The sequence below is a fragment of the Dinoponera quadriceps genome, unplaced genomic scaffold, assembly GCF_001313825.1.
Source record: "Dinoponera quadriceps isolate SergipeBrazil2010 unplaced genomic scaffold, ASM131382v1 scaffold690, whole genome shotgun sequence".
Taxonomy (NCBI): Eukaryota; Metazoa; Arthropoda; class Insecta; order Hymenoptera; family Formicidae; genus Dinoponera; species Dinoponera quadriceps.
This window is the reverse complement of record NW_014555275.1, coordinates 492,813-518,919: the sequence shown is the minus strand read 5'-3', so window position 1 is coordinate 518,919 and position 26,107 is coordinate 492,813. Positions and strand designations below refer to the sequence as shown.

At 41.1% G+C, this 26,107-nt stretch overlaps 3 protein-coding genes across 8 annotated transcripts in view; all 3 read left to right on the top strand.

Annotated features, from left to right (window-relative positions):
* Positions 1 to 7,654, top strand: part of LOC106743732 (serine-rich adhesin for platelets-like) — a 28,970-nt gene extending 21,316 nt beyond the window's left edge. Inside the window, exons 7-11 of the mRNA XM_014617871.1 lie at positions 152 to 2,173; positions 3,472 to 3,735; positions 5,374 to 5,570; positions 5,948 to 6,122; positions 6,572 to 7,654. Of these exons, the coding sequence (XP_014473357.1) occupies positions 152 to 2,173; positions 3,472 to 3,735; positions 5,374 to 5,570; positions 5,948 to 6,122; positions 6,572 to 6,853 (2,940 nt within the window). The 3' untranslated portion in view covers positions 6,854 to 7,654. The remainder of the gene's footprint in view (positions 1 to 151; positions 2,174 to 3,471; positions 3,736 to 5,373; positions 5,571 to 5,947; positions 6,123 to 6,571) is intronic.
* Positions 7,655 to 8,250: 596 nt separating this feature from the next.
* LOC106743760 (probable Dol-P-Man:Man(7)GlcNAc(2)-PP-Dol alpha-1,6-mannosyltransferase) lies at positions 8,251 to 13,441 on the top strand. Of its 3 annotated transcripts, none has more exons than XM_014617951.1 (8): positions 8,251 to 8,525; positions 8,920 to 9,052; positions 9,131 to 9,304; positions 9,435 to 9,588; positions 9,853 to 9,997; positions 10,107 to 10,333; positions 10,427 to 10,675; positions 10,840 to 13,441. In XM_014617951.1, exons 1-8 carry the CDS (start codon positions 8,400 to 8,402, stop codon positions 12,821 to 12,823), a joined length of 3,192 nt encoding a protein of 1,063 aa, XP_014473437.1. In that variant the 5' UTR covers positions 8,251 to 8,399; the 3' UTR covers positions 12,824 to 13,441. The 3 variants fall into 3 exon arrangements, with proteins under 3 accessions (XP_014473437.1, XP_014473439.1, XP_014473438.1); XM_014617953.1 differs by lacking the exon at positions 8,251 to 8,525 and adding an exon at positions 8,685 to 8,731 and having other exon boundaries at positions 8,920 to 9,048; XM_014617952.1 differs by lacking the exon at positions 8,251 to 8,525 and adding an exon at positions 8,738 to 8,848 and having other exon boundaries at positions 8,920 to 9,048.
* Positions 13,442 to 15,034: 1,593 nt separating this feature from the next.
* Positions 15,035 to 24,798, top strand: LOC106743752 (transcriptional adapter 2B). 4 transcript variants are annotated; one of them, XM_014617924.1, is made up of 10 exons: positions 15,035 to 15,124; positions 15,196 to 15,293; positions 16,364 to 16,423; positions 16,545 to 16,686; positions 16,896 to 17,113; positions 17,211 to 17,440; positions 17,564 to 17,795; positions 20,222 to 20,271; positions 20,602 to 20,971; positions 21,495 to 24,798. In XM_014617924.1, the coding sequence occupies exons 1-10, from the start codon at positions 15,118 to 15,120 to the stop codon at positions 21,597 to 21,599; spliced, it is 1,512 nt and encodes a 503-aa protein (XP_014473410.1). In that variant the 5' UTR covers positions 15,035 to 15,117; the 3' UTR covers positions 21,600 to 24,798. The 4 variants fall into 4 exon arrangements, with proteins under 4 accessions (XP_014473410.1, XP_014473413.1, XP_014473412.1 ...); XM_014617927.1 differs by lacking the exon at positions 21,495 to 24,798 and having other exon boundaries at positions 16,364 to 16,432; positions 20,182 to 20,271; positions 20,602 to 20,833; XM_014617926.1 differs by lacking the exons at positions 15,035 to 15,124; positions 15,196 to 15,293 and adding an exon at positions 15,451 to 15,678.
* The last annotated feature ends 1,309 nt before the right edge of the window (positions 24,799 to 26,107 follow it).

Genomic DNA, 26,107 nt, shown 5'->3' with positions numbered 1-26,107 from the left:
ATTCTTCTGCAAGGAAGGCGAAAGGTCGGCCACGACCGTGATGATAGATCGAAGAGGATCAACGCTCTCGCGTGATCGGGAACTGTTAACGCAGCCAAGCAGACGATCCGAAGGAGCCACGACGAGCATCGAACGGAAATACTCCGAAATTAAGCGCTCCTCGAGTCCGCAATTTCTCAGCAAAGAATCGGAAAAATCGACGACGCTGATCGAACCAAAGTCCGCCGTAACGACGGACTCCGCGAAGAGCATCTTAAAGCGGCGCAAGTACACTTTGGATACTTCCTACAAACAAACCGTGCGGCCTTCGACGCATTCGGGTAACAAAGGAGCTCGTTCTGCGCGAGTCAGGCAGCCTCCGAGTCCTCCGATGAGCAAGAATGTGGCGAAAAAGAATTTGAAGAGAGGCGAGGCTTCCAGCGTGACCGTCAGATCAGGCAGTCGTAAGTCATCGAAGATCTCGGACACCCTCGCCAGCTCGGCCAGCTCGATCGTGAGCCTGAAGTACGGTCTGGAGTTCGACAATATCCTCCAATCGGCGGGGTTGGTCCGCAAGTTCATGAAGTCGCAGAACGGCGGGCAGCGCGAAGCTCATCGTCGCTCGTCTTCGAAGCGCGACTTCAAGACGACCGGTGCACGGGCAGTGAAAGACGTTCAAGCGAGGAATCGATACGGAGTCTCCCGGCTCTCGCAGAAATCGAGGTCGCCGTCCACCGACAGCAGGGAGCGAACCACGCCGGAGTACTCGCGTAAGAGCGTCACCCCGACGGAAAGCGACATGGAAATCCAGGAGATCACCATGACCGATCATCGCATGGAGCGCTGCAAGCCGCGAAAATCGCCGAGCCCGGAGCAGCCGGCGAGTCGGCTCGATTCCCCGAACGTCGCCCTGAGGAAGAGAACTCCTCCGCGGAAAGACTACGGCCGGCGGCACGGCGCGAAGCCCAACACTCCGCCGCGATATTCGCCCTTGGGGAAAGTTACCCGCCACGGCGCCGGTACCACGAGGACTTCGTTCTCCCGAAGAGTCGTGGATCAGAAAGCCGATCGGAATCTCGCGTCCAAGTACGGCACGTACACCATCAAGGGTCGCGAACGCAAGGCTGCATCGGTCGAGGCGAGGCGAGGATCGCCGAGCTTGAGCGAGAATAAGGCGAGGAGCAAAGCCGAGGGGTCGAGAGACACCGCGAGAACAGCCCCGAAGGCGATGTTGACGCAACGGGGAGACGATTCCGGCTCACCGTCGCTCCAGGAGTCGGCGTCACGGCGACTCGACTCTGCTGGATCTCCCGAGCGTTTGACCCGAGCGTCTCCGGAAATTTCCTTGCGGCTGATGGACGTGCAAACGAGGGCTGCCTTGGCTGTCACCGAGGAACTAAAGGCTTTGACGAGATCGACGGTGGACTCCAGCCGCAAAGTAGCGAGTGATGTGACTTTGAGGTCGACTCTGCGAACTTCGACCGGCGAGGGCACAAGGGCCGGAAGGGTCGCGCGCAAAGGCGACTCCAGAGTGATCCCGAGCAAGGAGATTCGTTCTTCCAGGAGAATAACGAAAACCTACCGAAGCTCGGTCGGAAGTAAGCCGAGCTCAACGCAGAGGCGATCGCCGATCTGCAAGCGGCAGCTGTTCGAGTCCACCTCAGAGAAGAAGGTCCACGGGGTGCAGACGAATTGGCGTTTCACGGAAACGCGGAATAAGGAGAATTATTCGAGCGCGAACGTTCGATCCCGCGGAGACGGAGCGACGTCGGACGTAAAGTCCCTTGAGGATCTCAGCGTTGCGAGGAGATCAGAGGAACCGGAGGAGTTGCCGACGATCTCCGTGAAAAAACTGCGATCCATCGAGGATATCCGGAAGTCGATCGGTCATCATGAACGACCTCGCACACTGACCCCTGCGAAAAGGTCGAGGTCAGCGATTGCAAACTGGCGTCCGTCGACGTTGCGAGAGGCCGGCGACGCGAGAAGATCGAGCTCCGCGAGCGGCTCAGTGAGATGCGTTTCTCTCAAGAAGGAGCCCGCGAGATTAACTAAAATTCAATCCTGTGTATCCAGGATCGCGAAGAGCCCGAGTCCCGACGCGAGGAAGCAGCACGAAACGAACGCGCGAGCGACGCGGGGAAGCACTCCTTCGTCGCCCTCCAAGAGCCCCGATATACAAGTCGCTCCTAGGGTAAGTGCTGTGACATAGTCGTGGCGACAGCGGGATGATCTTCGTGATATATTTGTATTTTTCATACAGAGTGAGGCAATAACACTGTCTTGAATATCTTCGAAGTATGAGAGTGGGTGGGAAATTTGCCCAACAGAAATTTGTTTCTGTGCATTGATACGGTTCTGCATTTCGAACGCCTTCTGCAAATGTAAACTTTCTTTTATCTTCATCTAGTTTTTAAGGAAATATCTTTCTTTCTCGGAGATATTCAAGATTGTAATAATTATTATCTCACCCTGTGTATCTGCACGGAAAAAGAAATATCAATTCCTGCAACGGGGACCAAGTGAAAACTCGGTGATGTAATGATATCTCTGTTATCGCGACTGAATACGCTCGTGTGAACATTCAGCTGCATTAAAACTCGGTTAAAACAGGTGAGAGCAATTAGCTAAGTGGAAATCTCCTACAGGAATTTTTCTGTTTCTGCACTGAGAGAAAAAATAAGTGAAAAATAAAAAAATATTATTTAATATTTGGCAGATGTTAATAACATATTTATTTAAATTTAAATTCTTTTATTTCATATAGAATGAGCAATTTCTTTCGTGGAAAATTACAGATTTCAGAAAATATGTATTTTCACTCGAACACAAATTTTTTTAACATAAAAGCATGACTTTTCATCTGGTCCCCGAACAACAAAAAATTTAGTTGCACTAACGAAATTGTTTCTTCCATGTTATATTTCTTTATATCTGACATTGTCACTTTCTCTTTCTCGTTGTTTCCTTCTCTCTTCTTACATTAAGTTCATATTAATAGTCGTTGTTTGAAACTTACCTCAAATAAGATACTCAAATTTAAATTAAAAGTTAGATGTGAGCTTTTCAGTGGAATCACGGTTACAAATACAATATATATCATGCGATTAAAACTGACAAACTCAGATTGTCCTAAAGCCGGTATTAAAAGTCTTTACTTAAAGCTTACCTCACATGTGATACTTGAATTTAAATGTAAATTTAGATCTGAATTTTCCAGTTTAATCATGATATATGCGACATTATATCAATAATTATAATCAGTAATTGCGATTCAACAGAAAGTCTCGCATCTAATTCTAAATTTGAATATGAGTATCTCACTTGTGTGTGTATGTGTATATGAGGGAAGTAAGTTTCAAATAACGACTACTAAGACGAATCTAAATCCAGATCTGAGTATCTCATACGACAAGTTTCAAACAACTGTCAATATAGACTTTATTTTCCACTCGCTGCTTTGGTCTCATTTACCATAATCTGCTTCATTAGCGCGGACCCACGGAACCAAAGAGCCGAGACGCGCGAAGGCCGGTTGTCGCGAAAGCTGCGGAATCGATCGGAAGTAAAACGACAACCGAAACGGCGGACGACGCGATCGACGAGGTCGACAATGCCGTTCAGCAGGACGGTTCGCCGCGCGAATCCTCGGCGAAGAAGTCCGACGCCTTTGTGATCGACTTGGACGACCGATCGAAAGAAAGCGACACGACGCCCCCGAAAAAAGCGACGTCGATGAGGAGGTCCTCGAACGACGTAAGACGGATTCTCCTCTTTCTTACCGAATCTTTTTGTTAAAATGCGAGCGCTCCTTCGAGTTATTTCTGTCGTGTGAACTAAACGGCACGTTAGCCCGACATGCTAACTAGAAGTTTTGTGATCGAACTAGACCCGCTTCGCGAACCTTTCGTGTCAACTGGCCAGCGCCGCGCGCGATGAATCAGCCGCTCGTCAAGTTTAGCCTGCTTTGTGCTATTGTCGCCGTCCGTACATACATATCGAGTTAAAGTCCAAACACGCGAAATAGAGGAGAGAATTTTTCCGGAGTATCACTGCCCCACTTGTGAACTGAAAAAAGTGTATTATATTATTATTGGATCGTCCGATAAGTTCGTGCGAATTTTTGCGAAGGGTTCAAGGCTGATACTTTTATTTTTATTCGATAATGTATCGGCCGTATTTTCGATGGCAGGTCATCGAAAAAAAAAGCAAAAGAGTCAAGCTGTACCCGACTATGGGGCTGTTGAGGACATGGGAAACGTGTTAAAAAGTACAATTCTAATGCGCGAATATTCAGACATGACCGTCTGATTGGAAATGTTCAATGTTATTATACCTAGGGGAGAGTTTTCCGTACAAATTTTCGCACAGTCGGGTTAAGAAAATATCCTTGCTAATTAATTGCCATAATATATAAATTGTAACTTGAGTAATTCCAATTAAAAGTGAAATATCCTAATTAAAGGAGAGAAATAAGAGGGATATCCCGATGAAAATGGGAAAATCCCAGTCGCGTGGTATATTATTCATCAAAGATTCTCTCCGTGCGCGCCGAGTCCGCACGGGTATCTCCCCGTAACCGCCTCCGGAGCCCGGCTCGTCAAACGCGGAATAGTTAACGGAGGATTCGCCGAGAAATCTATCACGAAACGCAACATTGTTGTGCAATTTGCTCTGAAAAATCGCCTGAAGAGCGAGCGAATTTAATGGCATGCAGTTTGATTACTAAAACGCGGGCCGCGCGCAGTTTGTTTCGACATTATTGCCGTTTCGAAGTCGAAATAAATCCGTATTTATTCGGTCGAATCGTGACGGGTCGGCGGTGAAAAAAAGACAGCGCAGGAATAATGCGCTCTGAAGCACAGCGTCAAAATAAAATGTCGCCTCTCTCGTGACGGCAATCCGGCCGGCCAGTTAATCGCGCATGGATTTTCCGCCCCGTTCCCAAATTGAAATTCGCATTGTGCATGCTCAAAAAATCAATCAGTGGGCGCCGGCCAGGTATTTTATGCGAAATCGAATCATATTGCTACACATAGTCCCTTCGCATGCCGTATAATTTACTTCACATACAATCGCAATCGGTTCGTTTAGGGATATATATATATATATATATATAATTTATCGGGGTGAAAAAACATTGGGGAAAGCCGCGCGTTAACTGTTACGTTCAAAGGCTCCCGAGGAACTTCGGAAAAAGGGCGTGACATGGACGGCTGATAAGCTGCACTCGCGTGGCGCAAGGTGCAATTCAAAAACACCAGATTTAAACTAAGTAACCTAGATACTCGACTAGCTATCGAGCAACGAATTTTGCACCCGGAAACGATGGATTTCGTGAAAGTTACCTCGATATTATTTATCCGTCGATTTAATCCGCACGTTTGCCTGCAGAAATACCAAGCAACCTCGAGCGCATCGGGCCGACCGACCTCGTCTGTCTCGTCGAACGTCAGCAGCGCTGGCACGACGCAAAGTCCAGCTTCCGGCACGAAAAGGAGAATGTCCACGAGAACCAGAATGTCTGTTTCCAGGTCTGGATCGCGGGCAAGGGAACTGGCCTCGGCGAAAAGCACCGGAAGTAACCCCGCGTAAGTTTCTCTCCCGAAGTTGCGGGGTGTGAGAAGGGCCGGATTAAAAATAAGAAATAAATAATTCGATTATGGGGCCACAATTATTTTCAGAATTAGAATAGATAATGAATGTTTTATGTATACACTTCGTGGCGCTCCCATAGAATTCTTGATTTTAACGAGCTACTGCTACTTATTACTTATCGATTGTTGGAATGAAAAGAGGAGCTTGCGGAATGTTTTATAAACGGGCCCGATCGATCACAATGGTCGTTTCATGGATACCCTCTTAATTCAACGTATTTTGCAAGAATTGTCAACACATGTTTTCCCGCTTCGTGAATCGCAACCTCTTGCATTTGCGTCGTTCGAGATCAACTAATGGCTGATTACAGGGATGGTCGGATAGCCTGCAACATATGCCAACGCAACTTCGCGCCGGAACGACTGGCCGAGCACCAGAATGCCTGCGCGAGAATGGCGAGCAGGAAGAAGAGGAAGCCGTACGACGCGATGAAGGCCCGCCTCACTGGGACCGAGCTCGAGCCCTTCTTGAAAAAAAGCGTGGTGGTCAGTATTCCGTCCACCGATCTCATCCTCCCCCGTGCTTTCCTCCTTTGCCAGTGAAATCCCCCTCCCGAGTCTCCGCTCGGTTTGATTTCTTCGAAATTGATTTCTTTCGCCCGTAACTTTCGGATCCCGGGGTATAACTTCGTAATTCGATGACCCCTCGTCAGCGATTCCCTTCAATTCCGAATTTCGCCGGGACTGCTCGACCCACCCGGTCGGTACGGAGAAGCGAAGGGCGCGCGTGTAAACTCGATTATCTCGAATATTATTCGTCGATACGTTCGCGGATCGCCGGAATGAAAGAGCAGAGAAATGGCGCGCGAGAAATTCATCCGTCAACTAAATCGTCGCGGTTGATTTCGGAGACTTCCGGGGGGAGGGGGGGGGAGGAGAATTTCGTCGGAAGGACGGAGAGAGACGCTCACGCATTCTCGTATATCGCATTTCAGCCGGCCGCGAAGAAGCCGGAGGTCAAGTCGAACTGGCGGCGCAAGCACGAGGAATTCATCCAGACGATTCGCTCCGCCAAAATGGTGCAGTCGCACTTGGCGGCAGGCGGCAACCTGAAGGATTTGCCGCCACCCCCGCCCAGCGACACCAGCGACTACATCCAATGTCCGCACTGTTCCAGGAGGTTCAACCAGGCGGCAGCGGAACGGCACATTCCTAAGTGCGCGAATATGCGACATAACAAACCGGCGCACGCACGAGCGGCGAAAACGCGGCGCTAGCGAAGAATCACCGAGCGCGACCACGGCCCCGGTGTTTTCCTCGCGAATCGGAATTTCTTCTCCATAAAGGTAGTCGCTCGCTGACAAATTACGCGTAGTCGGCGCAGATGGACGCGCCTTACATCCGAATAATTGGAAATCCTCGGGCCGATAGATGTTTCTCTCTCGACCTCGAGCGTAAGTCGAGAAAACGGCGAGCTCGAAGAGCTCGTCTTCGAAGCGTCCTTTGAATTCATATTCTTCAGAAATAAAGATCAGAAGAAGAAGAGCTCATTATGATCTCTCTCTTTCTGCGTAATTTCGTGATGAATAATTTCCGTTCCGTTCAATCTCCGTGAAAACGTAAGATACAATTTGCAAATTGAAACCTTAAAATACGAATCGCTGCGATTATTAATAGGAACTTCGCCGGAGCTGAAGAGCTGTAATAAAACGAGCGAGTGCACATCGCATTAATGATCACGGTAATTATGTATATTAACACCTGGCGGCGGCGTGCGCAGTCGCAAGTGCGAGATAATTTAGCAGCCGCATCGATAGGCAATTTCAACGTTTGAAATCAGGTAGAGACACGCCGATAACGAATGTCGCTTTCTACTCGTATGGAAGACTACCGTCGTTCAACCGGGGGCTTTGACTAACTGTGGATCAGATTTTCTATCGTCGCGTTGATTTTTCTATGCATTATAATCGAGCGCAATTTTTATAACCGCAATAATCATGTACGACACGAGCGCTGATGATGTACGTGAAATAAATGTGTTATACAGCACGAATGGCAATAAAAGAACAAAAAAAAGAGTCGGTATTCTTGTTTCGTAGCACGCGAATTCCGTACACGATCAATCAGATCTCCTCCAGTCGGAACTCCGTCAGATCTCCCTTATCCGTATTATAATTTATTATTTCGTCACACCGAATAAATATCCTGGGATAGAAATTTTAATTCTTAATGTACACGACATGAATACTACTATGAGATATATATTATATATATGTAATATAATTTGTATTAATTCATCGTTTTACTCTCGATTACATATATTACGTACCGTTAAATAAATTGTGACACTTGTGAGATTTTTGTCAGATAAATTAACTTTTTTTCTAAAAAGATGAAAAAATAGAATTCCTCGATATTTTCATCAAAAGAGGATCAACTGAATATTGCTGGGAAATGTTCAAAGTCAGGGTAAAAAATGCGCTCAACACCGGACGGTTGAAACTCGAATGTATTTCGCCATGCTCCATCGATTTCCCCAAACATGTTCAAACAACGGCGCCTTTCCTCCTATTCGAACTAGTTACGTCACTGGGATGAAGCAACGTGCGTCGCACATGCGCTGGAAAGTCGGCGCTCCGTGCACACAACAGCGAACACACATACACACACACACACACCCGAGATACCAATTTGCCGCAGTATATGCGGTATCGGCCGTGCGATAGCACGTTTCTTCGCGAAGGGCTTCCGATCGGCTTATAATGACAAAGTCGGGAAATTTAACGAGGAACGTATGTCCGGTGTAAACGCGGATCGACGAGCATGGATCAGCTGATTATCTTCGTGTCGGCGGTGCACCTGTTGTATTGTCCGTTCACGAAAGTCGAGGAAAGCTTCAACATGCAGGCTATGCACGACCTCCTCTACCACGGCTTGAATCTTACGGAGGTAATAATGACTGAAACGTTGAACGATCCACGAGCGCAAAAGTCGTATTTAAGTTCGACGTTCGTCATCATTCGGCTGGCAGCGGAATTGCGATCGAGCCGACACGCGCAAAAAGTGTCGTCTTATATTTAGCACCAGATGCGCGTATTTATAAATCCTCGATCAGCTGATGCCGCACCTAATCATTTTTATGCGATAACGGCACGGTTAGATGTGTCTCTCGAATTTTTTCGCTTTTCGCTTCGTATCGCTCACTCTTCCCGCTTTATTATTATTATTATTATTACGTTTTGCTTAAAGCGCCCGTATAATATGTCCGTGAGGTGGGATAATTAATGAGGAAAGAAACGAGCTTGAATAATGGAACTAATAAATTGCATTTTCCCTCCGATAGTACGATCACCATGAGTTTCCTGGAGTCGTGCCACGTTCTTTTCTGGGACCCATTATAGTGTCCGGTATCGCTTCACCGCTAGTGGCAACTATTAATTACCTAAAGCTCAACAAATTTTTTGCTCAGTATGTAGGTAAGTTTGATAATTTTGGAGAATATACGACAATTCTACGTCGTGCCTTTGTAAGTAATGAATAACATGGTGTTTCAGTGAGAGCAACTTTGGGATTATTGGTGATAATTACGTTGAAGCTATACAGAAGAGCTTTGCAAAATATCTTTGGCCTGCAGTTTACAAAATGGTTTATCGCTATAACTGTGACACAATACCACTTTATGTACTATCTCAGTCGTCCGCTGCCAAATATAATGGCTATGCCTTTAGGTAACGTAAAGCCAAAATTCTGTCGCGTCTTTTTTATGAGAGGAAGAGAGAACGAGTCTATGTTTACGCGTTATTGTAGTGAAATGTAGTTTCTGAAATAACGGAGCTAACGAAACATGATTATTAACAGTATTGCTGGCCTTATTTGGATGGTTGAGACAGAGTCATGGGGTATTTATCTGGTCGTCAGCTGCAGCGATAATAATATTCAGAGCTGAACTCGCTATACTGTTGGGAATATTCCTTTTGTACGATATAGCCTACCTGAAACTTTCAATATCAAGGTATTTATATCACGGACCATTGATTCCTAATATGGCTGTAAAATTACAAACAGAAGGGATTAGAATCATCATGGGGCCTTCTGCAAAACTACACAAATTTGTAAGCTTCACTATGTGTATCAGATTAACGTACAAATCGTTGTCCTCAATTTCCGCGATCCCGGGCGAACGATTAATTCTCCAAGTGGCTTTAAGTTGTAATGCTCTCCCCTAAGTTATTCCGTTTACCGTAAGATAATGCTTCATAATAATAATAATTTTTAGAGTGCTTAAAATTGCGGTTCCAGCTGGTGTATTGTTCCTAGCGCTTACTGTTGTCGCGGATTCGATATTCTGGAGACGTTTAGTATGGCCAGAAGGCGAGGTGTTTTACTTCAATGCTGTACTTAATAAGAGCAGCGAATGGGGTGTATCCTTTCCAAATACGCGCCAAATTGTCCTCATTTGTTACACATTTTGGGTAGTAACGTCGGGAGCACGTTTATGCGAGTGTAAATGAACTTGACATCTAAGTATAGACATCGCCATTTTTATGGTACTTCTACTCGGCGCTACCGAGGGGCCTAGGGCTCTCGTATCTCTTGATTCCCTTAGGAATGTTCTTGGATACTAGGGTGCGCATGCTCACCGTTCCAGCTATCGCATTCGTGATATTATTCTCATTCTTGCCGCACAAGGAATTGAGATTCATCATATATGTGTTCCCACTGCTGAACGTCGCCGCCGCTGCCGCTTGCCACAGAATGTGAGTACATTCCTCTCTGTATCGAGTTGAATCGTACCACAAAAGTCCTGGTAGTTGCATGTAATGCAAAAATTGTTTCTCGTTGGGAACTAGATGGGAAAACAGAGCAAAAACAACGTGGAATGGTTTTTTAGCGCTGGTAATCCCGGGCCATCTCGCACTAAACACTCTGTTCTCCATGTTTCTGTTGTGCGTGGCTGGCTCGAATTACCCAGGAGGTGCGGCGATCGCTAGAATCCACCGACTCGAGAGAGACTCGATCGAGCCGGTGCACGTGCACATCGACGTGCTGACTGCGCAAACAGGAGTCTCGAGATTTACGCAAACCAACGCTTCTTGGACGTAAGTTACCTTCGTAAGTCTCTTCGATCGCTGCTACGTATGATTTAATCTGTGATGAGAAAGCATGAAGACAATGATTAGATGTGATTAGATCTTTGAATTTATTTCAATCCATTTCTGTGTGATACCCCCTGCTGATGGGAAAATAACGATGTGTTATACAGTTACTCGAAACAAGAGAACATGACCGTCGACGATCCTGAAATGCTGCAGTTCACTCATCTCTTGATGGAGGCGAAGAGCAAGTATTCACCAAATATAAAGCCCTACCTCAAAACTCACGACATTGTTGACTCCGTCGATGGATTCTCGCATATAGCGTTTAATTACCACATGTTGCCACCTATTAGAATTAAAACGAGGCCTACCATATTTATTATCAAGAGAAAAACGAATATCAAGTACGATCCTGACAAAGCGAGATCACGAGTTTCTTCGAAAGATTTTCTACAACAGATAGATGGCACAGATGACAAAGAGGAGGAAGTAGAATTAAATACGTCGCATGAAACGATGACAGGGGCGAATCCAATATTTGACGACATTGTCGAGTCACCAGACGAATTTGTAAGTCCGGAGGAAATTGACGAACAAAATGCTTCAGATATTGAAGTTGAACATATTGTAGAAACAAGTGATAATATCGAAGAAGAAGAAGAAGAAGAAGCAAAGAAAAATAGTGATCTTACAGACGATAGTATAACATCCCTGGAAAATGTTCAAATTGAAAATGCAAATAGATTATTGCCAAATTTAAAAGATAAGGAAAGAGAGGAAGATTCTGATTTACAAGATTTCGAAAATGTATCCAACATTGATGATGACGCCAAATCTAACGAGGAAGTAAAACCGAAATTCGGAGAAGGCAAAGTTATTAGGGGGAGACATAAGAACAACTTGAATCTACGCCAAGAAAGCATTAAGGAATCGGTCAAAAAGATCATCCAAGAGAAGATGCAAGAAGTGAAGCAAAAGAGAGAAATCAAGGATGAGCAAAAGAACACGGAACATCCGATAAAACCGGTGATGAAGAAAGAAATGGTAGCGACAGGAGAACTACCAAAGAAAATAAAAATGTTAAAACAAGAACCGAAGGAAGCATCATTCTTGAATGATAAACCAACACCGATAAGAGAAAGAGTGAAGATTACGAGAGGAGTTGTGGGAGATGAAGATACAGTCAATAAACAGAAATTGATCAATAAAGCGAAGAATATTACACAGAAGGCAGATAAAATCCAGACGATGGAGCCTGATTTGGAGCCAGTCACGGATGAGGAAGATACGACCGTGGAACGAGAAAATGAATCCATGGAAATCGCGATGGAAGAGATTGCAAAGGCACAGGATGAAGTTGACACGGAATCGCCTAAGATTCCAGAAATTGTAGAAGAAATTGTAGAAGTGGGCGACAAAGAGAACGTTAAATTACCGAAACCAACGAATGTAAGGGAGAGCATAAGAAACATAATAAATCAATTTAAAGAATTTGAGAGGGATTTTGTGTACGATGACGCGGATTCAAAGGTGTCCGACACGAGCGATGTGAATCGTATTAAAAGCGACGTGATAGAAAGGAACAGGGAAGCCGTCGATCGCGTCGCAGAAAGCGAAGATCAACTATTGGTGAAAGATCCCAGGGAAAGTCTGAAGGAAATAATAGATCAATTCAAGTATATTAAGCACGAATTGACTTCGGAGGAGGATGACCAGTTCGATGACATCGCGGCTAAATATATGGAGCGACCAATTGCTGAAACGTTGCTGCAGTTCAACGAAGCCTTAAAGAGCTTGATGCTGCGAAGAAGAAAGACATTGTTGCCTGAGCAGGCAACCGACCTACGTGACAACAAAGATGATCGCACTTCAGAGAATCCATTGCAAACAAATCATGCGAAAAAAACCAGAATTTTTAGAACAAAGCCAAAAGGCAGACAAGAGAGTGTCGCAGTAAGCAGGCCGAAACATGATCTCAACGCGGTCTCTAACGCAAACAAAGACACCAGTGCACCGGTAAGTGCCGAAGAGGTTTTAATGAATTCTCAACAACATGACGACGATAAGATCTTAAGTAACGTCAGTAAAATGGACCTCGCGTCGAGGAGAGGAAGTTCACAGAAAAATACGAAAAATAATCGGAGCGAGTAAACGTTGTTTCTAATCTGGAACAATTGTACAGTCGTGACACATGTAAATACGTTTTTCTGTGATATCGAGAACGGTGTGTTTTTTCATATTTGCTCGCGCATTACCAACACGGAAAGCGTAAGATTTACTTCTCCTGCGTCTACGTGAGACATATTTCCGCGATCATCTCGAGTGCAATAATGAACACAAACATGCTTACATACACACGGACGAGTTACAGAGCAGTGTAACTCATACAGTTTGATATTGTCTTTCCAAATCAACTTTTGCATTTAGATTACCGCTTGAAGAACGTTTCAATCTCTATCCTGTCAGATTATACTAAATGTTTCATCATGCTTGCGACAAGCCAATTATCCAGTTGTAAAATGCTACTTTTTCTGCAAGAATTAGCATGCAATCTTAAGTGGACAATCGATTGATTTCCATATTGGTATCTGCAGAGCAACCGAGTGCCTTACAAAATCTCTTCCGCAGCTCAAGAAGATGGTGAATGTTAATACACACGTATGCACAAATGGGTGTGCGTGTGTAGCCGTGTGTGTATGCACAATTATACGATGTATTGATATTTTACACATAAAATGAAGTTGTTTAATATTAAAGTTGATAAGTTTATTCCCACAGAGTACATTTGCCAAAATCTCGACATATATTTCAGACACACGATTAAAGGTATGTGTGTGTATGTACTATTTTTTTACAAATTCTTTTATGCTGCGGATTGATTCAATCGTACTAAGAAAAAGCAAGCGTGATACTATATAATATTCTATCGCGCACGCCGCCCTTCAAATAGACCGGAAGCTTGTTGTCACACTAACAAAATAAACGATGTTGTAAACTATAATAGTTAGGAAGAATTTTGTAAAAGTTATTTCGAATCAGGCGTACCTGCATTCTCTCTTGCTTCAATTTAAATTTTCGAAGTTCTTTGTCACAAGTTAGAAGCGACTGGTTCGTGCTGAATAACCTTTGTAATGACGAAGTATTGCAAACATGTCGCGTCTGGAGTTAAAAATTTCAAAATTTTGTTTTTGAAACTAGATATTCGCAAGGTATGTATTAAATTTGCGTTGCGCCCAAATAATTTGTCGCTTCTTTATTACGAAATTCTTTAAACAAAATTCATGATTAAATATTTTGAAAAATAGGCTTGGAAAAATACGAGATTGTATGTTGTGACTATTCAATTTCTGAATAATTTATTATGTTACCTTATGTATATTCCTTATGAAAAATATGTTCAAAATTCCTGACATGATCGTGACAATAATTTAGCGTGCTCTTAGCTCAAGTCAATTTCGCATCGTCACCGAAAAATGATCTTATTATTTTGATAGTTGCTAAGCAAATAAACATCTCGAGTCAAATATTCAAATGAACGAAATGTAAAGGAAACGTAGCGCCGCCAAGAGAACTGACCAATCGGGGTGCAGTGAGCTGCTCGAACTAGCCAATAGAAAAACAACATTAAACAGTGAGTTGTGTGGAATATACTTCCCGTCAGAGAGAATTCTGCACGCACCCATCATCGACGCGAGGACTAATCGATTTCGATTATTATCGAGAGGACAATCAATCTTGCAATCCGAGAAAGAAGAATCGAATATTAAGGATAAATTCTATTTGAAACTCGCAACGAGTTTCCAGATGTCCAACACATTAATCAATTTAACCAATTGACCAAAATGATTGGACATTATAAATTCGGCCTAAGCTCGCGAATGTGGAACGCACCCGAAGTATCCGGTTCCAAACTTTTAACCCCGGTCTATAATAATATTTTAAGCCTTAAGAAATTGGCCAATCACAGTCGATTATTTTCTTCGCATTCGACTGTGATTGGTCAATTTCTTAAGGCTTAAAACACTTATTATAGACCGGGGCTTACTCGACGGATGGTGTACCAATTAACCAATCATAACAAAGGGCTCTTTGCACTCTTGTCATGACTGGTCAATTAAGTACTCTACCGGCTGAGATTGGATTTTGGAACGCACCCCCATAGGGACCCTATATGCACCCCGGGCGCACGCGCGTTTGCGACGCGACGTAACAGTCGTAAACAAGATTTTTTCTCGGCGCCGTTGTTCATTCGGTTCACACGCCTACGGGTTGCGACGAGCGTCTCGCAGGGGAGACCTTGCGATTCTCTCCCGCGTTTTCGCGTTAAACCGCGGAGAACATGAGAACGACGGCGCTGTTCGGCGCCTCGTGATACGCGATCTCAAGGCTGAGAGCTGTTATGTGCTGACGTCAACCAGATCGTTCTGGAAGAATCCTGCGAGACAATGGCGGGTACGTATTTGCGACGCTATACTCTGCGACCGTCGTTACTGCATGCGTCATGGCCCACGTATTACTTTCAGATTTGTACGCGAAGTACAACTGCACCTATTGTCAGGAGGACATCGCGGGCCTGCGTGTCAAATGCATCGAGTGCATCGAATTCGAACTCTGCCTGCAGGTAATTCGTTATTTGAACGCGGAATGGCCGTGCGATATCACGTGTCACCGTTCTCCGCCATCTTTTCGTCTCCCTTCGTCCCGCACCTCGTCTCTCTCTCTCTCTCTCTCTCATCTCCTCTCCCTCTCCGATCGTTCCTCCGCTCTTTCCTCATTCATTGTTCCTCCGTACTTCCTGGGAGAGGCTCGCGCTTCTCGAAAGATACGCGTAAGGTTTTCATGTCCCTACCATTTTTCTTGCTCCCCTTCTTTTCTTCCCACATCTCGTGCCACTCTTTCCCCTTCATCCTTCCATCTGCAAACCTGTGAATGAAGCCACTAATCGGTGCGACACACGTGGACGCATCGGCATACTGTGAATAGCGATACTAATGGATTCTTTCGAGGTTTGCAGCCCAACATTGTTTACATTTTGTTTGCAATTAATGATATGAAGTAGAGAATAGAAGATCAGAGGAAATCCGGATATCTGACTTATATTTATTTATTTTTCGATCAGTTCCGATCCGAAAACTCAAACCACACAATTCGGATCCAAGTTCAGACTGTATTGAGAGATTCAGATTCAAAATCGGATTCGAATTTGAATTAAAATTAAATAAAAAAATAAACATAAACCAAAAGAAACTGTTGAAATTAATTATAAAATTCAAAATTATTAATTATTTTAGAAATACATATAATCGTTTCAAGTTATGTCATTAAAGTTCCTGACTACTTGCTATAATTATCCTTGTGATGATCGTCAGAAATATCAAAATTGTCGTTAATGACGCAAGAATTCTTGGCATGTTTTCTTGCTTCTGACATCATTAAACAAGAACAATTATAACGAGTAGCTAAGAGCCTTAAATTGTATTTAAAAAATATTTTTGAAAGAAATCTAGATTGTCTCAAATATGTCTGTTTCACTGTTTAAAATGTGACACATTTATTCGCTATCTGAATAATCGAATATGTATAGTATCATATCTTAATGAATATTGAAGACATATGAAACTTTGAACTTATTTTTATAAATGTTATTAATGCTAATAACATGATTGTGTCAACTATGTACATTATTTACAGTGTTTTTCTTCTGGTGCTGAAATTGGTCAACACAAAAATAATCATGCCTATCAATTTATGGTATGTATGGTATGTGTACAAATTTTTATTTAATTTTATCTATGAAAAGAATTTTATTTTGGCAATGCACACTTTGCAAAAATATTGCAAAATACGTTAACATATACTTATGTAAATTTAGGACACTGGTACTATCAGTATATTTAACGGCCGTGGGAATTGGACTGCTAAGGAACAGCTTAGGCTTCTGGATGCTATTGAACAATTTGGATTTGGAAATTGGGAAGACATTAGTAAGCATATCGAAACACGTACACCAGAAGGTAATTTTAACAGATTTCTTTCTTTATGTGTCATGTATAAAATTGATGAAATAAAAGTAAATAAAATGTTGGCTTGAGAAAGGATTATGTTTTGAAAGTAATTCCGCGTTATTCTTTATTAATTAAAGAAAGTAACTAGTTACTTTTCAACACCTATAAACATGTATTTACTTTTACTGTTACACTAACGACTCACTTTGTAATTTCAGAGGCAAAAGAAGAATACATTGCTAGATATCTTAACGGTAATATTGGGAAGCACACTTGGCCACCAACGGAGAGCTATGTACCAAATCTCACAGATCAGACAAAATCTGATCATGGGCCTCTGTCACCAGATCTCACATCAAAATTACCACCGTTAGATATCACTCCGGATGAAGCCGCCCAATTGGGCTACATGCCGCAACGGGATGACTTTGAAAGGGTAATAAACATAGAAATATCTTGAAGATTTGACATTTTTCAGGATATATGATTTAGGAATAATTAATTATCAATCCTTTTTTTTCTTTCTCTTTTAGGATTACAACCACGAAGCTGAATCTCTTGTTTCTTCGTTATTTCTGAATCCCGCCGAGGATGATGATCTTGATATCGCGCTTAAACTAGCACAAGTTGACATGTACACTAATAATTTGCGAGAGAGAGCCAGACGAAAACGCGTCGTGAGGGATTATCAGCTTGTGTCGACATTCTTCGCGTCGTCCAGGAAAGACAAAGGGGTGAAGAAGAAACGAACAAAGGAAGAAAAGTACGTTTTATGTATCGATCTTACATCTTTCTTTACACATTTCTCTCTCGGCGCCCTGTGACAGATAAGAGGATAATTAAATTTCCCTTTGCATTTTTTAACGTACGTTTCGTTTACTTACAGGGAATTTAGGGACAGAATGCGTGTATTCGCACAGTTCTACACGGCACAAGAGCACGAACAGTTCCTAACGAATCTCGAGAGAGAAAGAGAATTGCGCTTACGACTCTCTGAACTGTACCGATATCGCGAGAACGGCATTACAAGGCACGAAGAGTGCGCTCATTATGAGCAAGTGATTGCTCAAACTCAGAGACAGAACGACACGATGGATCAGTGGGCGGAGAAAAAATCTGTAAGTGTAAATCTGTAATCATTTCTATTTATATGTAAAAACTCTCGTTGACTGCACGCAAAACAAGACCATTTTTATTTCGTAACACTTGTATATACGTAATATTTACATACAATACTTTGTATATATGTAACACTTGTATATGTACGCACATGTATGTAATTACGTATAGGTCGATCCATCTCAAGTGGTACAATAAAGCCCATTCTGCAATAGTCGTAAGAGTATACAGTAAGACGTAATAATTGATGACTAGTTGGATTCCTACGGTCTAAGAAGAATCGACTGTAGTTGGTCAATTTACTACTTACTGCTTACGTCTTGCTACATTCTCTTACGGCTATTGTAGAATGGGCTTTATGAATTTTCTGGTTGCTCGTCCAATAAAAAATCTACTTTTTTAGTTATTTTTCAGTTATTACCCCTGTATGTCAATAATTCAAAGCAGAGGCCATTCACTAATTATGCCACACTATGAGGTTGGGGGGAGGGGAGATAAAGGCTATGGAACATCACATTAGATGACATAACTTATAAATATGCATGCACGGATGTGGTTATATCCGTTATATCCATTTTGTTTGCATTCGTGACACATTTTGTTACATTTGGTGAATATTTTTAAGTTTCGATATAGTTAATAATTAAAATGTTAATTTTTCAATGTTTATTTTTCTAAAAACACAACTTTTATTAATCAGAATTATAAAATAAAGTAATTAATTTTATATTATATGCCTAAAAATTATATGTATTTTAGGAAAGATAATAGCATACAGTCTGATAATTATCTACAATATGGTTGTGATTTTTTTCTATGTGTCAGAGTGGCGGAGAGGTAATTCCTCGTGTTACATAATATTGGAGGAAGTAAATATTACGTAACAAAGTTGTAATGAAAGGAGTGGGGGGTAAAAATATCCAAATTTAGCGTGATGTAATTGTTGAAAGGCCCCTTTTAATATCATATAGACCTTGACTCTAGCCAAAAATTAAATTTTTTCTGTTTTACCAACCAGAAATATTTAGACCTAAAATAGGTGATTTTATTTAGAAAAAAAGGTAACTTTCAAAGTGTTAAAAAAAAAATATTATTCAAATTTCAGACTTCAGTTTGCTCGTTATAATAATGGTCGCCATTATAAAGTGAAATTGGGTCATTAATACATTAGACTAAAAATATAGCTTAAACTTGATCAAAATCAATGGTTTTTATTTACAAATTATCACTTCCTTGTTCTGAGGTATTTGTAATTGTAAACTCGAAAATTGCTGTCCATGTTTTCAGATGGCCGCCATTGTTAAAAGGAAGCGAATAAAAAGGACATATTGGTAGTTTTGAACTATTTACATATAGGAGTAATAACTGGCCAAAAATGAGATTTTTTAAAAATGGTCGAGCAACCTGTGTTGTACTACCTGAGATGGATTGACCCGTATACTTATATATACACAAATTCGTAAAAGCTAGAATGGTTCTCGGATATCAAAAGTTGGTTATATGTTTCATTATATTCATTTACTAAACGCATGCTGAAACGGAATGTATGTTTATAATCTATGATATCGCTGTGTATAGGCCTTACACATATAAAGAAACTCAGCAATACTGAACGGTTTATATAGCAATGTTATTGTACCTGTTGTCAGTTGATATGCGCTTTGTTTATATCTTTTTACATAACGTCGCAGACACTTGACCGTCGACTGCACTTGATTCTTTATTGTGTGTACATTTGCCCGTGTATAATCTCAGCTTTACTTACACTCTTACATCGCATAACAAAGTACTTGGCTATAATTCAACAGTACAACATTACAATGCAATTTTATTTTTATTGTCATGCTTCGTACTAACAAACTTATTTATGTGGTCAGTCACAAAAAAGTTATAACACTTTTTTCTCGACGAGTTTCGCAACACATCTCGTATCCAAAATAGTGCATTTCCTTACTAAAATAACAAGTTCTCATATTGGACACGGAATGCGTTCCAAAATTTACAAAATAAAGTCGATTGCTTTTTGTGACTGATTATCGTATTTATCATAGTAACAGCACTGTAATGTTATCGTTGTAACGAGTCTCTTTAAAGTTATAATTTACACAAGCATGCGAAATATAGTTAATATCGTGATGGTTTTTTCACACACATTATATGCATACATTATCACACGCAGTATGTGTTTTGACGCGATAAGAATAATGTTATGACGACGAAAATTAATCAGAAGAATCGTAACTGTTATCACACTCAGCCTTTGTACATTTCTTCTGTGTATATATATACAATAAGAATAAAAGTTCAGTGCCTTTTAACTATATTATATACACTAGCTTTTGCCTCTTTTTAACTAATTCAATTGTTTGTGGTGCGTGTTGCCAGGCATTTGTGAACAGATTGTATCAGTTTGCATTTCACTTAGGGCAGCAGTGGGCCGTCCACACCAATACATCGCCACACCTCAAAAAGAAGGTGAGATCACGTCTCGAGAATTACATGAATATTACATTTCTCGTTTCGTAGGGCCTATATATAAGTACGATACTAATCATATCGCTACATATGTCACAATATCACATATCGATCGGAAAATGTTTCAACACCTTCTTCGTTATTGTTGTATATTGCTGTATAAAGTTCCCGTTTGAGTTACACGAATCTCGTTGCGATAATGTTATCGAGGTATATTCGTGAACTTCTCACGTTGGGATCTTGAAGTCCCTTAGGTATTAAGTGGCGTGCAGGCAGAGGACTTCAGAGGGATTGACCTCGTATTTTTTCATGTTTTTTTTGCCCCTAAAGAGAAGAAGAAAAAAGCTACTCTTCCATCGACCGAAAGTACACTGTAAAGCAAGAATTGCCCAGCAACTCCGCGGCCAATCAAACCAGTCACAATCGGACGACGACTCCAGCCAATCAGTCGGTGGACACGGATAGCAATCCAAACACTTCCAACCAACACTCCACCACCAGCTCTGCGCAAGAAAAAGGTTACAACGGCGGCACTGCTTCTTCCGGGAAATCCTATCCGACTTCGACAAACCCCTCGCAAGAACGAGACATAGAATCGGAAGCCGCGTCTCATTTATTAACGAAGCAGGAAAAGTCTCTCTGTATACAACTTGATCTAAAACCGACTCAATATTTGACACAAAAGACGTTATTACTGCAGGTGAGTGACGAACTTCGATCGTGATCGTCGTTCTTGATTTCAAGCCAGAGTTGGGTAATAATAAGTTACAGTCAGTAAAAAGTTAAGTTGAAAAGTTCGTAACTTTTAACTTAAGTTAATTAATTTAAAATACATTAACTTTAACTTATTATTTTTTTTTTATATATATAAATGACAATAATTCATCAATATTAAAATCATTGCGAACTGCTTATAATATAAAGTAAGAAAAATAAAAAATAATACCAGCAGAATTATTTTTATGCCTTTGAGCGCTGGTATTCTTGTACGGAATCCTGTTAATTATGCAAAAAGTACATATATGTACATAGCTTTGCATAATTAATTCTTAACTTTAATAAGTTAATTTAATATTAACTTTTAATCTAGTTTTTGTTTAGGTAACATTTAACCAAATTAATTTTCTAGGCCATATTTTTTTTTATTTAATTAAGAGTAAAATCAACTTACCCAACTCTGTCTCATACCTTGCTAAATGTTGATGTTTCTTTCTGTGTTGCAGGAATATTTAAACGGTAACAGGAGATCAAGCATCATGCCGCAGTCGGAACCAGAGAGCAGGATTCTTCATTACCTAGTAACCAGCGGTTGGATTGCAGCCAACTGATCGAGCGCATGAAACTTCATCTTTACCATTTTCCCACTCTAAGTCATCTCTTCTAATCTTATAAGACAAATTCTAGACGTAACTAGAGTTGAAGTCTGATGTAATTAACTTGTAAGATAAATAGATGAAGGGAGGAGAACGAGCAAGCGTGCTTAGCATATCATTATGCATCGATGAATATTCCTTTTTACGCAATATCTTAAGTGACTGTTATGCATCGCGTGATTTATCGTGTGACGATCGTGCGATATTCGGTCTCTTCTCTGAGATTTGTCCGCAAGTGAGTATTGATCGTGACGTGTTTACTTACACGTTTATGATAAATCCGGTGATGCGTTTTGAAACCGATTCTAACGACAGCGATCGACCAGTCAAATGTTTGCCCAGTGTATAGTTAAAAAAAAACCGGTTTTTCTCTCGATTTTTCTGTCAATTTTTTTTATTTTTTTCACAGAAAAATAAGAAACCCGGGGCTTTTTCAAATCTTCCGCGGTTTTGTTTCGATTTCTGCCGCGGAAATTTGAAGAATAAAACCGGTTTTATTCCGGGATTTTAAAACTATTGTGTGTCTTTTTCTCCTCCGGCTTTAGGTTACAGCCTACAAGATTATAACATAAGGCACTGTGGATAGTTGTAGTTGTGGTTTGCTGGAAATATTGATTGATCGATGTTGTTAGAGGGTTGGTTGTTAGGATGTTATATTTTATTTATCATTTCCGAATGGTCGAATGCCGCTTAAGAGAATCTCTTAACACTGCCTACGTAGAGCCATTGAATATGATATTGCTCAATTAATTCTTCCACTACGTTATCTCCGTATACAGATTGCGTCCGTCGAGGACTGTCCTTTCTGTCTTTTAAATGTTGTCTGTTACAATATACCTGACAATAAGGAAACATTGAAAGTTTTAAACACTCCCTGTTTCAGAATTGTGCAGTTGATACAGAAACCAAAACGCGTTCGCGATTTTTTGGATTTTTGTAGTTACAATCGAGAGGTTAAAAGTACGGAAAACACGTCGATTATTTTATCATTCTAGGTAGATGCGCATTGCTATTAATTTATTGATTTATTCTCCGAGAATTGGCGCAGGTTAGACTGGCTCTCGACAAAAAAAAGCTTGCCGCATAAATCGATGAATCAACTGACAATCCGTGTAATCAAAGTATGCTTACTTTTACTGCATATACGTACACGGGAAAAACAGTTCTAGTAGCATGACTGAATTCCTCTTGCCTGGGAGGACCCGAACTGGAAATTCGGTTGTACGAACGGAAAGATTCCTGTAACAGAATTAGACGGAAAAATAATTTTTCGTCTTCGTCTTTCACGTGATTCCCATTCAGTTGGTGAAGAACGAAGATCTGTTTCCCATGTAATGACGTTACGGTATTTTATCTTCTAGTTTGAAAATTCGCGAGATAAGAATGGTTTTTTATCGACAGTTATTATATATTAATGGTGTATAAAGATGTGATATCTCGTAAAGAAATCTCACACACACATATAATTCTCCGGACTCTCGCGTACAAGAGTTTTACTAAACATTTTCGTATGAAAACTAAGCTTATTCACCGTCAAACTGCTGACACTCGAGCATTATTATTCATCAGTCATAACCATCGTAACCTCCCGAATTCTCGCGTGTATATTTAACATAATTCCTAGCTTGTTCCGGCGCAACATCATTTCTTTAAACCATGACCGAATGATTTTTCTGGATATTCTTACGAAATAACACAAGCCCTGATCCCACTTTTAACGTAGAAAGCGAGATAAAATATATCGAAAGTTGTGAATTTGCTGAATTAATTTGCTCGACTGAGAAATGAGGTAAATACCGCTGCCAGGCATCGGTAGTGTAAGAGATGTACGATATTAGGTGATTTATCCGTTGCCTATGTAGATTTTGTATATATCTGAGGAGTAAACTGTACCTTCTTAGCGATAATGGTTAGGTCCAAAAGCACGAAGAATCGCACCTTACGCGGCGTATCGAGTGTTGTTATCTTTGTCTGTAGAGACAGATGGGTACGAAAGTCATCACTTGGAAATTTAAAGGAAAAAAAGAAAAAGAGAATATCCTTCAATCGAATGGAGGGATACGGTTAAGTTTTACGAAAGTTATCTCCCTGAGAAACTACATGGGAATGTGGTTTTGTTTTCTTTCTTTTCCTCTTCGTAATATATGAAGAGGAGTTGGCAGCGATTTTGTAATTTCGCGAAACATAATCGTTAAATTCGTTCTTAGGTTACGTTTACTTGTTAAGTATAACACTAGGAGGTAAGAAGCGCGCGTAGCTACGTAATGATGTATTTTTAAATGATTTTATGTTAGTCTTTCCTCCGGAATCTTCACACGCTTATTGAAATTGTACGTAACGTTAAGCGGAAGTACGACAGAGTCTATCTAATAGATCCGACATGTAAATAGAAGAGCAGCCTATTTGTACATAGAGAGAGAGAGAGAGAGAGAGAGAGAGAGAGAGAGAGAGAGAGAGCAGCGTGAGCGAAGGTCGCGTGCGAACGGGTGACAAGAAATTCTATTCGGAATCTTTCGTCGCGAAAGTACGGCGTTTGTATAGTCGGGTGACACCGACGACGGCTCGCTCATATTTTGTATAGATAATAAACAAATACCTCTGTTTATTCGACTGTATATGACGACGTAGTTGATTGATTGCATACCGTTCACGGTTTCCTCCTGCGAGCGTCGAAGCGAGCGAGATCGTTCGTTATTACGTTATCTCGTGTTCCGCGTGTGTATAAAATGTGTGGATACCGCATTTAAGCTGTAAGGCTGCGACATCGAAGCACCGAAGTGTTTTTCGATCGAGAACAACATGATACAGCGGGCAGTTGAGAGAAGAAAGATCGCGACGCTTCGACCTTGAACTTTCGAACGCATGTACCATTAAACAGGGAAATTGATTTCTCCTGAAGATTGCAAATTCCGAGATGATTCTTCTATCGACGCGTCGTGAAACTCATCGGAAGGAGAACGTGTGTCGCGATCTCTCTTCTCCTCGGATCACTCGGAAATTTAAAAGAAAAAAAGAGAATATCCTTACGCGCCCTATTTTCCCAATAGAACAATGAAGCTTTACGATCTACGGATTACGATGTACTTTACGATATGGAAGGACGAAAGAGAGCCATCGAGAATGTGTGAAATAAACTGTGCGATATTTTCATTTAGAGATGCGTGCTGATTTTTGCTACGCCTCGCTGTACCTTCGCATCTTCCGTTGCATCCCGTGCGTGTCCTGGCGTGAAATTAATAATTATTTGTACAACGACAGCTGGCGGGACGTTGCGCGTTTCGTGCGAAACATATTTCCAGCGCGATGCAAAAAGCGCTTCCGATATCTTAACACTTAGACTGTCACCTAAACATAACGATATATACGGATATCGGTTTTAATATCTGATAATTTGAATAAATTTAATAATTTTATGAATTATTTATAGAGACATTGAATGTGAAAACATCAAAAACATCATTTATAGCAATAAATTTATAGCAATAAATGATGTTTTTGATGTTTTCACATTCAATGTCTCTATAAATAATTCATAAAATTATGAAATTTATTCAAATTATCAGATATTAAAACCGATATCCGTATATACCGTTATGTTTAGGTGACAGTCTAAGTGTTAAGATATATATAGTAAAAAAAAAAAAAAAATGAACATTATAGATTTATTATGCAATGATAAAATTTGCATATATTTTTCGTGATATCTTGAGGAACGATCCTCGTATAATTGTGGTTGTTATGTCAGTTTCTCAAGAGTACTTGTATTAGATAACATACGAGATATGGAATACGTACGGAAGGTTAGAAGATTCCATCATCCTTTTGTTAGACACGTGGTTTGTCTCGTATTTTGACTGTATATATAATTGCGTGCGTTGCGACTTTGAGTCACGTAGACTTTAAGCTCGTATCAGACTACCAACTACCAAATTGTGAAGACCGACCTGACTGCTAACTGCACGGAGAAAATATTGTGATAGAAATTAGCGTGAAATTTTGTAATGCTGAACCATATCGGAATTATGACTGAAATTATTATGTGTGTTGTAATCCTTAGTGACGTGTACAATGAAATACATCATTAAAGATTATAAGATACATAATAATTTTATTTATAACTCCGTGTGTTAATCGACTAATCACAATGAGGCGCTGACTAACTGGATCGACTAATTCACGTTTAGATTCTAAACAATTTAGAGTCAAAACGCGAATCGGGAGTCGGGTTGGCCTTCACAGTGAATAGTTTGGTATGGACTTACAGTCCACAGGACCTAAAGTCGCAATGTATACAATTGATACAGTCTTTCGAAATTAGTTGGATAATCTAAGTGTTGAGGGAGATTCCTGTCTAAACGACGAATTTTCAGGCAAACTTGGACATTTTTTTCTTTAAGCTATTGGACTTATGAATATGAGATTTGTCACACGTATTTAACTATATTTCAACGCATCCGCAACCG